A 17653-nucleotide genomic window follows, 5' to 3' on the forward strand; every position below is an offset into this window, starting at 1 on the left:
ACAAATAATGCAAATGCTCTAGCTCAAGAAATAAGCTGAGTTCAGCATAATGTGATCAGAAGATTAAATCTTATGGCTCAAAGATGTGTGTGTGTGTGTGTTAAGTGACCACGATACTGAGATCTGTGGAGGAAAATGTCTGTGTGCAAGTCTGATTTATAAACTCTCTCTTTACTATGAGTAACACTGTACGATATATACATTAATAGAATATAATAAATAAATAAAACTATTTATTTTAAAAAGACTACACAACATTAGCCTCATTCAGCAATATATTACGAAATCTAGAGTATATTTTGACATTTTTTAAATAAGATTTATATATCAGGCCTGCAGTATTTTTATCAAACAAAATAAAATAAAAAACAGGATTAAATTAACATTAAGATTAATGACAGCAATAGTGCCCTCTACATCTTGACTAGTTTAACAGCTGGGGACTAAATCTAGAGATTCATATTTAACCAGCAGTATGACTAAATTAACATAACTGTGACTCACTACTGCAGATTAGCTCTCCTCAAAATGTTTTTATTCAATGAGTTTTTTTATTTGTTTACATGCGTTACAACGTCGCTTGTTCTAGCATCTGACGACCTTGTGTGCAAATGAGTGAGTGGGTGGATAGATGTGTGAAAGTGAGTTTGAGGAAAGCTGTGTGTGTGTGTGTGTGTGTGTGTGTGTGTACTTGTATGACTATCTTTGTGAGGACCGGTTTGAGTTTGAGACCATCAGAGTGAGGACAAACAGAGTAAAGTAAGGATATCTTGGCCGGTCCTCACTTTCTGAGACCCTGTTTAAAGTCCTGTTTGAGGGTCAAGACTTGGTTTTAGGGATTATTATTAATTATTATTATTATTGTTCAGGGTAAGGGTTCGTGTTTGGCAGTTAGGTGTGATCTTTAGGGTTAGGTAAGGAGCTAGAGATTGCACTGTGTCAGTGAATGACCTCACAAAGATAGATTGTGATAGTACAAGAGCGTGTGTGTGTGTGTGTATGTGGTGTTTACCTGATGCAAGTCCTGTTAGCGTGACCACCAGCCACCCTGACCAGGCGTCGTACAGGCTCTTCGTGAATTCCCATGCTGATTCCTTCTTTTTACTGTTTATCTACACGGATGAGCAAAACATGAGTAAATACAGATGCGAAAAAAGCTGCCGACTCTAAAGTTTCTATGTGACAGACTCCCAGTAGCTGGTCACTATTAACACCACAGTATCACTTCCCGTTCAGCAGGAAGTTCATTTGCCTAAAAAAAAACATTCATTTATATGTTACTACGCTCGCACTGAGTCACAATGTGTCGTATGACTGATTTTAACATAAATATTCCATAATTGAGTTTATTTCCAAAAATAAATAAATATAAAAGATGGTGTTCAATTTTTCAAAAAATAAATAAATATGTAGATAAATAAATAACAAATAAATACTGAAGATAATAATAATGATAATAAATGCATATGAGATGGAGTTTAATAAATAAATAAATTAAAATGAGACAGTTTTCAAAAATAAAGTAAATAAATTTGTAGAGATTGAGTTCCAAAAATATTCCAAAAATAAATAAATATGTACAATACTGAAAAAATACAAAAATTTAAATACTGAAGCAATAAATAATAATAAATACCAATGAGGAGTTAAAAAAATTTATTAAGATGGAGTTCAAGCTCCTCCCAAAACATTAATAAGTAAATAAACAAAAATGAAATGTAATTAAAGTTTAAAAAATAAATAAATAAAAGTAGATTAAGTTCCTTTCATGTGTGATTAGATTTAAAAATAGCCACATCATGAAAAAAAAAACTATATTGATACATACATACACATATATGCTGTATATATACACACACACATACACTAGTGTGATGTAGAACTACTCAAACCATGATCTAAAGGTTCACATCATTCCCACATGCGCTGTTACCTTGCGGTGGCGCTCTCGGTCTTTGCACTTCTCCCGGACCCAGTCGATGGTGTGGAAGTCGTCGTAGGTTCCCACGCCGGGGATGGGCTCCTCCAGCAGGTCCAGCAGGTGCGTGGAGCTACTGGCCCCGCCTCCACCCCCCCCGTTAGACATGGCGTAGTTCGACCCTTCAAACACACACGAGGAGGAGCGTGGTAAAAACGCTAAACACCAACTCAAACTGATTCAATGACTCACTTATAAAGACTTCATTTGTTTCATTACTGGATGAATCAGCGTTTTTGAACGAATCTCTTGAATGAATGATTCAATGACTCACTTATAAAGACTTCATTTGTTTCATTACTGGATGAATCAGCGTTTTTGAACGAATCTCTTGAATGAATGATTCAATGACTCACTCATAAAGACTTCATTTGTTTCATAACTGGACGTATCAGTGTTTTTGAACGAATCTCTTGAATGAATGATTCAACGACTCACTCATAAAGACTTCATTTGTTTCATTACTGGACGAATCAGCGTTTTTGATCGAATCTCTCGAATGAATGATTCAACGACTCACTCATAAAGACTTCACTTGTTTCATAACTGGACGTATCAGTGTTTTTGAACGAATCTCTTGAATGAATGATTCAACGACTCACTCATAAAGACTTCATTTGTTTCATAACTGGACGTATCAGTGTTTTTGAACGAATCTCTTGAATGAATGATTCAATGACTCACTTGTAAAGACTTCACTTGTTTCATTACTGGACGAATCAGCATTTTTGAACGAATCTCTTGAATGAATGATTCAATGACTCACTCAAAGACTTCATTTGTTTCATCACTGGATGAATCAGCGTTTTTGAACGAATCTCTTGAATGAATGATTCAATGACTCACTCATAAAGACTTCACTTGTTTCATTACTGGATGAATCAGCGTTTTCGAACGAATCTCTTGAATTAATGATTCAACGACTCACTCATAAAGACTTCATTTGTTTCATTACTGGACGAATCAGCGTTTTTGATCGAATCTCTTGAATGAATGATTCAACGACTCACTCATAAAGACTTCATTTGTTTCATAACTGGACGTATCAGTGTTTTTGAACGAATCTCTTGAATGAATGATTCAACGACTCACTCATAAAAACTTCATTTGTTTCATTACTGGATGAATCAGCGTTTTTGAACGAATCTCTTGAATGAATGATTCAATGACTCACTCATAAAGACTTCACTTCTTTCATAACTGGATGAATCAGCGTTTTTGAACGAATCTCTTGAATGAATGATTCAATGACTCACTCATAAAGACTTCACTTGTTTCATTTCTGGACGTATCATAGTTTTTGAACGAATCTCTTGAATTAATGATTCAATGACTCACTCATAAAGACTTCATTTGTTTCATTACTGGACGAATCAGCGTTTTTGATCGAATCTCTTGAATGAATGATTCAGCGACTCACTCATAAAGAGTTCATTTGTTTCATTACTGGACGAATCAGCGTTTTTGATCGAATCTCTTGAATGAATGATTCAACGACTCACTCATAAAGACTTCATTTGTTTCATAACTGGACGTATCAGTGTTTTTGAACGAATCTCTTGAATGAATGATTCAACGACTCACTCATAAAGACTTCATTTGTTTCATTACTGGATGAATCAGCGTTTTTGAACGAATTTCTTGAATGAATGATTCAATGACTCACTCATAAAGACTTCATTTGTTTCATAACTCGACATATCAGTGTTTTTGAACGAATCTTTTGAATGAATGATTCAATGACTCACTTGTAAAGACTTAATTTGTTTCATTACTGGACAAATCAGCGTTTTTGAACGAATCTCTTGAATGAATGATTCAATGACTCACTTGTAAAGACTTCACTTGTTTCATTACTGGACGAATCAGCGTTTTTGAACAAATCTCTTGAATGAATGATTCAATGACTCACTCATAAAGACTTCACTTCTTTCATAACTGGACGAATCAGCGTTTTTGAACGAATCTCTTGAATGAATGATTCAATGACTCACTCATAAAGACTTCATTTGTTTCATTACTGGATGAATCAGCGTTTTTGATCGAATCTCTTGAATGAATGATTCAATGACTCACTCATAAAGACTTCACTTTCATAACTGGATGAATCAGCGTTTTTGAACAAATCTCTTGAATGAATGATTCAATGACTCACTCAAAGACTTCATTTGTTTCATTACTGGATGAATCAGCGTTTTTGAACGAATCTCTTGAATGAATGATTCAATGACTCACTCATAAAGACTTCACTTGTTTCATTACTGGATGAATCAGCGTTTTTGAACGAATTTCTTGAATGAATGATTCAATGACTCACTCATAAAGACTTCATTTGTTTCATAACTCGACGTATCAGTGTTTTTGAACGAATCTCTTGAATGAATGATTCAATGACTCACTTGTAAAGACTTCATTTGTTTCATTACTGGACAAATCAGCGTTTTTGAACGAATCTCTTGAATGAATGATTCAATGACTCACTTGTAAAGACTTCACTTGTTTCATTACTGGACGAATCAGCGTTTTTGAACGAATCTCTTGAATGAATGATTCAATGACTCACTCATAAAGACTTCACTTCTTTCATAACTGGACGAATCAGCGTTTTTGAACGAATCTCTTGAATGAATGATTCAATGACTCACTCATAAAGACTTAATTTGTTTCATTACTGGATGAATCAGCGTTTTTGATCGAATCTCTTGAATGAATGATTCAATGACTCACTCATAAAGACTTCACTTTCATAACTGGATGAATCAGCGTTTTTGAACAAATCTCTTGAATGAATGATTCAATGACTCACTCAAAGACTTCATTTGTTTCATTACTGGATGAATCAGCGTTTTTGAACGAATCTCTTGAATGAATGATTCAATGACTCACTCATAAAGACTTCACTTGTTTCATTACTGGATGAATCAGCGTTTTTGAACGAATCTCTTGAATTAATGATTCAATGACTCACTTATAAAGACATCACTTTTTTCATTACTGGATGAATCACCGTTTTTGAACGAATCTCTTGAATGAATGATTCAATGACTCACTCATAAAGACTTCACTTGTTTCATTACTGGATGAATCACCGTTTTTGAACGAATCTCTTGAATGAATGATTCAATGACAAACACATTTTTAACAGTCACTTGTCGCCACCTACTGGTGTAACGATGTAATGATACAATCGTTATTTGAAGCGCCAAGTTACTTTCAAAAGGTGATTTGCACTACCGTAGACGTCAATGATTATATCCAAACAATAAACAATTAAAAAGTCCCATGTTTCTAAGAAAGATGCGCAATTGCATGGGCAGGATTTGAGACCGATGATTTGACGTGTGAATCGTTACACCCTTACTATTTAGTGGCTCTTACTTGAGGGTTAGTGAACTGAACAAACCTCAACTGAAGTCACCTTCATTCAACACTCATTACAACATCTTTTCTGATGCCCATAGTGATGAGATCTGGGTCATCTGGACGTGTGTGTGTGTGGTGTCCCGAGACCGGTGAGGCCGAACCGCAGCACAACAGCTGATAATCAGCTAATCAGCTTTACCACACAGATCCGACACACACCGTCACGCGCTAGAGAAACACTCACTTGTACACACTTCCCTTTTCTCGAAACAGATCTACCCGGTGACTCAGAAAACAACTCACAGCTAACAAGGTTACACTAATAAAAAAATTAAAAATAAGCTACTGTAAACCCAGAAATAGCACATGAAATGTATAAACAGACAAATATAAATACATGCATCATGTGATGAGGACAAACACAGGCCGCATTCAGCCGAGAGCAACATCTAGACTCGCATGAGAAGAAAAATGTGTGTGTGGCTGCAGGTGTTATTAATAAGGGCACAAAACCGCAAGTAAAGAATGACTCATTTGCGAAAAAAGTAAGCATGAAATCATATTGAAAGCTAAGATAAAATCATATTGAAAGCTAAGATGAAATCATATTGAAAGAATTCTAACAATATTTATTAGTTACTGTTAGTATTTTTAATAATCAAGGTGACTTGATTCATTGTTGTGTTAATATTAATTTTTAATTAATTATGTATTTTGTTTATTATTTAATTATTATTAATATAAAAATAAACAGCTAATAGTTTGTTTTAATAATTTGTTAATATTAATAATATTAGTAATTTTTATCAATTTATTTATTATTTAGCAATAAGCAATTTTATTATTTATTGTGTATTTTTCATAAACAGCTATTCTTATTTTAATACTAAGTAAATATGAATAACATTGTTTAGTGTGAAAGATTTGCTCATTTTATTATTATTATTCTTTATTAATTCAAATATTTTGATTATTAATTAATTTTCTTTTTTTAAATAATAGATAATGGCTATTATTTCATTTTAATACCTTTTAATATGAATACAATATTAATTAATATTTTGTATTGTTTTGAGTTCATATTAATAGCTTATTGTATTGTTATTTAATTACTATTATTTATTAATTATTATACTTTGTGAAATAAATAGATTTATTGTTATCAATTAGTATTAATATTTTTAAAAATAGCTGACAGCAATTTTTTCACTTAATACTTTTAAATATTAATATAATTTATAAATATAAATGTTTTGTGTTAATATTGATAGCTTATTTTATTATTATTATTTTATTTTATATTCATTTATTATCAAATCTGTTAGAACTCAATGGCAGAAGATAAGTAGAGTATGACACTGAAGATCATTAGCTATTAAATATATACAAGGCACTCGATAATTTAAAAAAAACAATATATAAAGCCTTTATTTGTTTGTGACTAACATTTTACAAACAATCACATATAACCGTCAGGGTGTGGAAAAGCAACACACTCAGACTCATTTTATACTGCAATCAACTAGTCATGTGACAGTCACCTGATATCACAAGGGGAAATTTAAATCTTTACCAATATTGAGAGAATCTATAAACTCAAAATATATTTAAAGTCCCCCTGTGGTGAAAGTCAAGCTTTTAATGTTGTTTATATGTCTATATGGTGTTTTTAATATGCTTTAAGACAAACCATGTGTAAATTCATAAGTCGACAGCATTGCTGAGTATTTTCTGCTTAAAGCTGCAGTGAACCAAAGACAGTCTCAAAAACACGGTTTGAAATCGCTGGTGTTTCTGACGTCACACACGACCTTGTAACCAATCAGGTCAACGTGTGATCGCCAACCAGAGTGGAGGCGGGGCTCATTTGCATATTCATAGAACCACGCATACTAAATTAGGCAAGGGTGTCGAGTTACATTCAAGCTATTTTAAGGCATGAAGAATTTTTTTCAAAGGCACTTTTTTTTTTAGTTTTGAGAACATTTACAGTTTTGAGGGATAAAATTATTGACTACCAGAAATCCCCTCAACGTTCTTCACAGGAGCAAGATTAATGCGTTCAAACAAACCGCAGAGCTTAAACCAGACGCACACGTCCCCCTCCGAGCCGAACCGACACGAGTACAGCGAACCAAAGCGTCCCGCTGACTCACAGAGAGACCCTCGGGCCGACTCAAGGCCACAACAGCACACGTGTGTCACTGAAGAGTGTGTGTGTGCTTGTGTGAGAGGAAGAGCCAGTGCAGGTTACAAGCCAAACCTGCAATTCAAGCTCTCACTAAACTGCATGTTAAAGTCCATTTGCTTCCTGTGCAGATCATCTTTGTGTCCCTGATTCCTACAACAGTGTAAACACACACACACACGAGCCTTTTACACTGGCCTCCATCACAATGTTGCACTGCTTACGGGACGAAATCAACTCAAGCATGGTAAAATGTGGTAAAGACTTCTTTTTTAATCAGCAGCTCAAAGCATAATCAAATGAGCTAAAACATTATATATGCAGAAATACACCAAAATACTGTTATTGTGAACAAAAAGCAGTGCGAAAGTAACCAAAGCGTTACTATAAAAAAAAAAAAAAGTGTTTCTTCCCCTTATTTTACAGGTCCTCCATCTAAAAATTGCATAAATATTAAGAGTTACTTTTAGAGAGTATGTCTTTAATACGAGTGTAATTTGTTCTTTTTATGTTTTAAGTACAAACAAGTGAAAAACATCTGCCAGTTCAGAGAGACACAAAATACACATTTTAATACTTCATTAATATCAATAATATTAATATTGCATTTATCATTTTAATAATCAACAGCTAATAGGATCACAAGTCTTAAAATCTGACGCTTTTCAAGTAAATTTAACTCGTTTTAGGGATTTTCGACTGAAAATTGAGACAAAAAAAAGAAAGAGTGCAGCCATTATGTCTTACAGGTTTTTATATCTTTAAGAACTGCTTCACAATTGAACATTTTAACATTACACTGAGAACATCAACCAAAGCGAACATTTTAAAGGGATGTGCTATTTAACCCTGTGAGGTGAGAAGTGTGTGTGTTGTGTTGGGTTCATGTTCGTCTGCACTCGCTAAATATGACAGAGACGTGTTTGCTTGTGCTGTGGCTCGTCCGACACTGAACCGGCGTTTGCTCACGGAAGACCTGACGGCATATTTAAGGACGGTTTATTGAGCGAGTCGCGCTGCTCCTCATCCAGGGCCGATAACAGGCAACGCAGAAGCAGATATATTATCAATATATATATTATCAGTTGTGCAATGCCTGCAGCATTTGTGGCCTGCAACGAAGCACTGACTTGAAACGATCTGCTCAGTCAGGAAGGGGTTAAAAAATAACGATTCTCCCATGCATTGCGATTAATCAATTCTGAGTTTCCTTTTTAACCGCAGATGTGCGATGCAAGCGGCAACCTTCGGGTCTCTCTCTTGAATCAAACACAGAAGCGAGTTAAACTGCAGTTCATCGACTGGCCACTAGAGACCGGCTGCAAAAGAGAGTCAATCCCATAGACTCCCATGTTAAAATGTCCAACTTTATAGCAGAAAAAATGTGTTTACAGCCTGGTGCAAAAAGTGGCTTTGGTCTATATAGCTAATTTTGCCCTTCATGAGAACTGTGAGGGGGGATTTTCTTTCTATAACTCATCCGTTTAAATTATATTAAGCCTTAAAGTTCTGCATAATTAAGGGCGTGGCCACTTGAGTGACAGGTGGATTGCCGCTGATGTCACTACTAGCCGTTGTCTGCTGTCTGTTAGCGTCACGTCACCTCGGCTAATCGCCTTTTTGCCCATTTATTTACCCGGGAGTGACGCGCTGCCAAGATGGCGACGGCCGGCTCCGCCCACTTTAGGCTTCAACAATGCTCTTCAGAAACCTACGGGTGACGTTACGGACACTACGTCCATATGTTTTTACAGTCTATCTATGGTGCGATGGCACTGTAGAAGTGTACATAAGTGTGAATGAGGCCTATTAGATCTCACGCTGCCTATGGAGCCAATCAGCAGTAGGGGGCGTGTCTACTCATAATAGGGGAGGAGAGAGAGTGAGCTAATCAGCAGTAGGGGCGTGTTCACTCATAATAGGGGAGGAGAGAGAGTGAGCCAATCAGCAGTAGTGGGCGTGTTCACTCATAATAGGGGAGGAGAGACAGTGAGCCAATCAGCAGTAGGGGGCGTGTCCATGTCCAGAGAGCAAGAGGGAGATTTATAGAAAGACTGAAGAAAGAGAGATGGCTGAGAGACATTACAAAAGAGAAAAGCTCAGAGGAATATCACTGGGAAAAGGGTTATGATCAGGAAAGAGCTTTAGGACCCATGTTAATGTTACAGGGCTCGACAATAAGGACTGCCCGATGGCCCGGGGCCAGTGTGAACAACGCTCGGCAGTTGAAACTCTAAAAATTAGAATATCATGCATAAGTTAATTTATTTCAGTAATTCAACTTAAAAGGTGAAGCTAATATATTACATAGACTCATTACATGCAAAGTGAGATATTTCAAGCCTTTATTTGTTATAATTTGGATGATTATGGCTTACAGCTTATGAAAACCCCAAATTCAAAATTAGAATATTGTGAAAAGCTCTCCAACACTTCCGCAAACCTGTCAAAATGATTGGCAATAAACTTAAGATGCAAATAAGAGATTCACTGAAATGTATTTGATATTCTTGATGCTGCTCTGATGCACTCCTTTACGCTCCGCTCTGTTTGTTAGGATGACTAAAGTTAGTCTAGCTCATCAATGTCAAAATTATTAAAGAAGGCAGGGCTTCCCGTTCACAGAAGGGTGTTAACAGTGAATGACTGCCTGGTAGATAAACATTTTATATTTGACAACAGTTTTACAATAGAAATGTTCAACTACCGACAGTTTCCGGTGACGCAAATTACTCAACTTTTTTTTTTTTATTCAATTTTGCCTTTTTGAATTGAAAATATGCTATAATTTCATTGATTCATGAAGAATGTATGCATACTTAAAAATAAAATATTATTTGCTAATAGTTTAAATTATTTCACTAATACAATAAGCCTTTCTTTTTTCTTTAAATAAAAAATACCCAATTTTAGTTTGGGCTAAAACACAGAATATCAACTGACCTCAGAACTGCCCCTGCGGAGGGTCATAGCGAATCGTGATGGATTATTCTTCAAGTCATGTGACTTTTATCCTTAATGCATTACGGCACTCACACAGAGGAGAGCAACAAGTCTCTCCTGTTGGAATTATGAATTATGAATGATAGGCAATTTCAACAACTCTGTGTTACTTTAGTATTATTACTATAGCATAGTTTTATTATTATTTTTGTACTAGTTTTGATATTGCCTTGGCAACTAGCTGAAATAAAATAAAAGTAAAATAAGCAATGAAAAAGCTTTGTCATGGTTTTAGTCCACTATAACAACCCTATAATCCAGGATGCAACAACAAAAATACATAACACACACCTAGAGATCTCCTGAGATAAGGGTGCAAAACACACACTCACAGATGCTACAGTGTCCATTTACTAAGTTTATGATATTTGCTGTGCGCTAAACCAAACCCAATGCCATCAGTAGATCTAAACTATATAATTATCTGATTTTGGTGTAGCAAAACAAGTCTAGCAACCCACACATACGCATGCACAAAATACACGCTTGTCACAAATAAATAAATAAATCAAATTTTAATTCTGATAACGCACATAAAAAATAACACACTGCATGCATTCGCATGAGTGTGGGAGACGAGTGAACTGTCGCATTATGTGCGTTTTTGCATCTGTGTTGCAAATGCAACACGTTATTATGAGTGCATTGCAACACACTCCCACTGATGTAATAACACACACCGATTAGTGCGTGTGAAAAACTGTCTCCTGTCAGCACACGCGCTCAAAGCTTACCGACACTGACAACACGCATGACGCGCGCGCATACAGGCTGATACGCATTATCGATTATCGGCGATGAGTGTCTCGGTCCGCGGTCGGTCGAATAGTGACGTACCTCTGCCGCTCAGCTCGTGCAGGGGGATCGTGTCCCCTCCACCGTCGTACGGGAGATACGGGTCCGCGGAGACCTCCTCCACACCGATCATCGCGATCCTCGGGTCACAGGCGCGCTCGAGCAGCAGGAGAGAGAGCGGCGGCCATGATCAGCAGCGCTGAATGAGTGAGATTGAGAAGACAGCAGCGTGATTGCGTCACTGCAGTGCGTCAATGCGGCAGCCGATGACGTCAGCACGTTCTAGACGCGCTCACACACGTCGCATTCGCTTTATTGTATGTACACCATTTTTTTTTGTTTTGTTATTATCTTATTGGATGTCTTGTTATAGTTGTTAATGTTTCATGTTTGTCTTATATCTAATAAAAATAAATGAATAAAAAACCGTCGCGTTCGGTTTGCTAGCGGCTAGCCTGTCTGTTTGTATCATGGAACGATAAAATGATATTACGATGTCTTCAAAATGTATACACAACTGTGTAAATAAGACGTACTTCTTAGATATCGGAGATATCTCAGCCTAAATATGACATGAAAGCAGCGCACAAAGCCTTTGCATTATATAGACAGACACCATTTCAAAACCTTAGACCAATCATGGCTTTTTTGCCATTTGTGATTAATAATTAACAATTGAACAATTTCTGATGATATTTTTTCCCAACCATTCTGTTACCCGAGTTTTGGTTCCTTGCCACTGTCTGTCGCCTTGGCTTTTGGCTTGCTTAGTTGGGGACACTTAATATTCAACAATATTATTGATCTCCTGCATTGACACCATTATATGAGAACTGAACTGAGCTGGACGATGACATCACTGTTTTCTCCAGAGCGGCTATATATATAAATGAACTAAATTAGTAAAGCTGCTTAGAAACAATCTGCATTGTAAAAAGCGCTATATAAATAAAGGTGGCTTGACTTGACACACACACACACACTCATACACACACAAGCACCTAGAACCTTATTTCAGTACTCAAGAAAGTAGACCTTCACACCCCACAATCACCATTTACCTTTAGCAATAATCCTGCTGTTGCCAGGCAACAGCTCTGGACTATGTGATGAGGTCACCCATAGGCTTTGTTATGGTGTTTAAATCAAAGCGCCTCAGTCCTGCTAGTGTTTTCTGGTTCAGAAATCATCACACGCGGAGCATTGAAACTGAACACCTGTGAGGGTGAAGCGCCAGAGACCCTCTTCATCACACCGAGGTTATAAACAGCAACACACATCTGACACGTACTCACATACAGCAACAACCGGAGTAAGTGGATACCAGTCTGAACTCACTGGAACGCCGCCTTCAAGGTGACAGGGCAGTCAAACTGGTTCCCATGTGGCATTTCTTTATATACACACGTTTCCGGTCCGACTCGCCTTCATTCATGCCAGTTTTACACCTGATTCCCCATCGTTTAATAAAGTAGCTCTCTCTAGACTGGTTTTAGGGCTGCACGATTATTAAAAATTAAAAACGAAATCGCTAATTGTGTATTCGTGAAGGTAACATGCCTAAACATAAGGGTATCAGGATAAAAGCTTGATGATTTAATGTTTAAAAGACAACCATTAAGGTTAGTCTTGTAATTGTACAGTTTTAATGTAAAATAAAAAGTATTATTATTATAGTTTTTCTTAAATACTAACTTTTATTTTATTTTACAGTGAAGTATTACAATAGTTATATTTTTATTTTGTAATTTGTAGTATATATTATTTTACCCATATATGATATATTTGATATGCTCACAGAATATTAGCGCAAAAGGTGCATAAAGAAATCAAAATTAAAACAACCATAAATATTAATATTGTGATTTTCCAGTTGTAATGTAAAATAAAAGTAATGTTTTATATTGGGTTTTTTAATACAATATGTATTATTTTACAATGAAATATCACAATAGTAATAATGTAATTTAGTGTTTTGTTTTAGTACACATTATTTATTAAAAATAACACCAACAATAATTATTATTATTTTATATCCATATTGATATATCCTGACACAATTTGGGCCAAATTGTGCATTAAGAAATTAAATCGAAACAGCCATAAATATTAGTATTGTAATTTTACAGTTGTAAATAAAATAAAAGTAATGTTTTATATTGTATTTAATAATTATTCAATTTTTTTGTGAAATATTATAAGAGTAATATTTCTTATTTTATTTAATAATAATAATTATTATTATTATTATTACTATTATTGATATACAAAATGTTGTTCAAATTGTACACAAAGAAATTAACTAAAGTAAATTTTACAGTTGTAATGTACAAAACATATTTTCATATTGTATTTCTTCAATATTTATTTTTTATTTAAATATTACAATAGTAAATTTTTATATTCTGTGTTTATTTAGTAGTTTTTATATTTTATTTAATATTATTATTTGTATTATTATTATAAAGCCATATTGATATCTAGTCACAAATTTTGTCCAGATTGTGCAGCCCTACAAACAAGCACAGCAAACCTGGTTTCTTTTTCTTTTTTAAATCGCATTTTAAAAATCACAATTTTTCCTCAGAAAACTTGCAATTCGATTGTTCTCCCCCCAAACCCCGAGCCGTACCTGGTTTGCCCCTCAGCGCCGGCCCGTGTCGGACAGGCGACGAGTCTTTGAGAGAGTCTGACAGCGCAGAGATTGCTGGATGAAATGTGACACCTCAATGTTTCAGAGACTCTTGTTGTGTGTGCTGGTCCATTCAACAAAGCTCTGCCGGACTCATGAATAATGAACCTACTAATGAGGAACGGATCTCATGCAGAAAACACACTTCTGTGTGTAAAGCTCTCTTCTTAATAAAGACACTAATCCACTAATAAAGACACACACTCACAGAAGAAGCACCCAATACCAACGGCCGCGCGTTTGTGCCAGAAGAAACACTGACCCAATACACACTTGCACTCAGAAAAAAGAAATTAATCCTTTTACTCAGCAAGGATGCATTAAATTGATCAAAAGTGACAGTAAATGCATATTTAATATTACAAAAGATTTATATTTCACATGAATGCTGTTCTTTTACGAACTTTTTTTTATCAAATAATCCGGAAAAGATGTTTCCCCAAAAATAAAGTGTTTTCAACATTGATAATAATGTTTCTTGAGCAGCAAATCATCATATTAGACGAGTGATTTCATCATTAATAGGACGGAAGACTGGAGTAATGATGAATTTTCAGCTTTGATCGCAGGAATAAATTACTTTCTGCTATATATTCACATAGAAAACAGTTATTTTACATTGTAATAATATTTTCACAATATTGTTGTTTTTACTGTATTTTTAATCAAATTAATGCAGCCTTGGTGAGCAGAAGAGACTTCTTACAAATCATGTGAACATAATAACTCTAAGAGGTGTCTGTTAAAAATAATACTACTACTAATAATAATAAGCACTTGAGCTGTGGTTCGTTCATGCAGCATTTCTTATACTGACATGATTAAATTAATATAGTAGAAAACAACAATCACTAGCACTTATTTCAACATGACAGGGTTCGCGTTTTACTTGTAAAAATGCGTTTGAAACTGAATATTCAATCGAGTGAGATCAGGAACTGACCAGCCCTGCGTCTCAACGCCACACTATCCGTCCTAGACAGTGTGTGAGATTAAAATAAGTGTGTCTCAAAGCATAGTGTGTTGAAAAGAGTGTGTCAGAATCCCGGGATGGTCTACTATTTCCGGGGGATTTCCGAAATGTGGATCTGTGCTCACTATTGCTGCGTTCCAGTCCGAAATGATCCCGCCCTTCACTCGCTAACTCCGCCTCGTTCACTCGGATGTGCGTCACTGCTGCCGACTACTGGCGGGAACTGCAATACGCTGATTTCACGCAGCCGCCATTTTGAGATCGAAAGCGAGGCTCCGGTGGGAACTAAACCGGAAGTGCCGCCTTTAATCATAGGAGAGTCGCGAATGCGATGGCGTAGTGTTGTGTTTAATGTAGAAAATAGTTATTCTAAAAATGTACATACATTTCTTTCATACTTTAGATTATATACAGTGAAATTCATTTATATATATTTTTTTAGATATATATATACACTCACCTAAAGGATTATTAGGAACACCATACTAATACTGTGTTTGACACCCTTGCGCCTTCAGAACTGCCTTAATTCTACGTGGCATTGATTCAACAAGGTGCTGAAAGCATTCTTTAGAAATGTTGGCCCATATTGATAGGATAGCATCTTGCAGTTGATGGAGATTTGTGGGATGCACATCCAGGGCACGAAGCTCCCGTTCCACCACATCCCAAAGATGCTCTATTGGGTTGAGATCTGGTGACTGTGGGGGCCATTTTAGTACAGTGAACTCATTGTCATGTTCAAGAAACCAATTTGAAATGATTTGAGCTTTGTGACATGGTGCATTATCCTGCTGGAAGTAGCCATCAGAGGATGGGTACATGGTGGCCATAAAGGGATGGACATGGTCAGAAACAATGCTCAGGTAGGCCGTGGCATTTAAACCATGCCCAATTGGCACTAAGGGGCCTAAAGTGTGCCAAGAAAACATCCCCCACACCATTACACCACCACCACCAGCCTGCACAGTGGTAACAAGGCATGATGGATCCATGTTCTCATTCTGTTTACGCCAAATTCTGACTCTACCATCTGAATGTGTCAACAGAAATCGAGACTCATCAGACCAGGCAGCATTTTTCCAGTCTTCAACTGTCCAATTTTGGTGAGCTCTTGCAAATTGTAGCCTCTTTTTCCTATTTGTAGTGGAGATGAGTGGTACCCGGTGGGGTCTTCTGCTGTTGTAGCCCATCCGCCTCAAGGTTGTGCGTGTTGTGGCTTCACAAATGCTTTGCTGCATACCTCGGTTGTAACGAGTGGTTATTTCAGTCAAAGTTGCTCTTCTATCAGCTTGAATCAGTCGGCCCATTCTCCTCTGACCTCTAGCATCAACAAGGCATTTTCGCCCACAGGACTGCCGCATACTGGATGTTTTTCCCTTTTCACATCATTCTTTGTAAACCCCAGAAATGGTTGTGGGTGAAAATCCCAGTAACTCAGCAGATTGTGAAATACTCAGACCGGCCCGTCTGGCACCAACAACCATGCCACGCTCAAAATTGCTTAAATCACCTTTCTTTCCCATTCTGACATTCAGTTTGGAGTTCAGGAGATTGTCTTGACCAGGACCACACCCCTAAATGCATTGAAGCAACTGCCATGTGATTGGTTGATTAGATAATTGCATTAATGAGAAATTGAACAGGTGTTCCTAATAATCCTTTAGGTGAGTGTATATAATTCCGAAAGTAAATAAAGAAGCAGGAACGAACTATATTCATATCCTATATTGGATATTAACATCCAATAGTGTAAATCGCCGCAGCAGCTTCAGGTTGGTACTTGGTATCTGTACTTCCGGGGTTCTTCCCACCAGAGCCTCGCTTTCGATTTAAAAATGGCGGCTGCGTGAAATCAGCGTATAGAGAGCCTAAGCCCCTCCCCCTCCGCTTCCGGCTCATGGGACCTTATTTCGGAAAAAATATGTACGGTAGTCAATGGCGAGAGACAACTTATCTTTTTATTCCGTCTAAACTGTGCCCTGAATTACACATATGATGTTTGTCAATTTAAAAGATAATTATGAAAGTCAAGAAAGTTGCAGTTTGTCATGAAACAGAAGAATAACATTTAGTTTTATGTGAAAATCGCTCGATGAACTACATCTCCCGGGAAGCGAAACAACGAGCGAGATCCGCTGCTCGTGTGTGAGCAGTCTGGTACAAAACACTCAGGCATGACGGCGTAACGTTACGATTATAACGCAAGACTATAGAAACAATGACAGACGTTAGCTTCAGTAAAGTTAGCATCAGTAAAGTTAGCATCAGTAAAGTTAGCTTCAGTAAAGATAGCGTCAGTAAAGTTGGCGTCAGTAAAGATAGCTACAGTAAAGTTGGCGTCAGCAAAGTTGGCGTCAGTAAAGTTGGCTTCAGTAAAGTTAGCTACAGTAAAGTTGGCGTCAGCAAAGTTGGCGTCAGTAAAGTTAGCTTCAGTAAAGTTAGCTTCAGTAAAGATAGCTTCAGTAAAGATAGCTTCAGTAAAGTTGGCGTCAGTAAAGTTAGCTTCAGTAAAGTTAGCTACAGTAAAGTTGGCGTCAGCAAAGTTGGCGTCAGTAAAGTTAGCTTCAGTAAAGTTAGCTTCAGTAAAGTTAGCTTCAGTAAAGTTAGCTTCAGTAAAGTTAGCTTCAGTAAAGTTGGCTTCCGTAAAGTTGGCTTCCG

General features: G+C 36.6%; 1 protein-coding gene across 1 annotated transcript in view; it reads right to left on the bottom strand.

The window, feature by feature from the left end:
• The window catches only part of clcn3 (chloride channel 3), a 64416-nt gene that overhangs the window by 31058 nt on the left and 15705 nt on the right, over positions 1 to 17653 (bottom strand). Inside the window, 2 exon segments of the mRNA XM_056246454.1 lie at positions 1013 to 1112; positions 1934 to 2100. Coding sequence (XP_056102429.1) covers positions 1013 to 1112; positions 1934 to 2100 — 267 coding nt within the window.

This window comes from Rhinichthys klamathensis, unplaced genomic scaffold (genome assembly GCF_029890125.1).
Source record: "Rhinichthys klamathensis goyatoka isolate OS25496 unplaced genomic scaffold, OSU_Roscu_1.1 h1tg000039l_1, whole genome shotgun sequence".
Classification (NCBI taxonomy): Eukaryota; Metazoa; Chordata; class Actinopteri; order Cypriniformes; family Leuciscidae; genus Rhinichthys; species Rhinichthys klamathensis.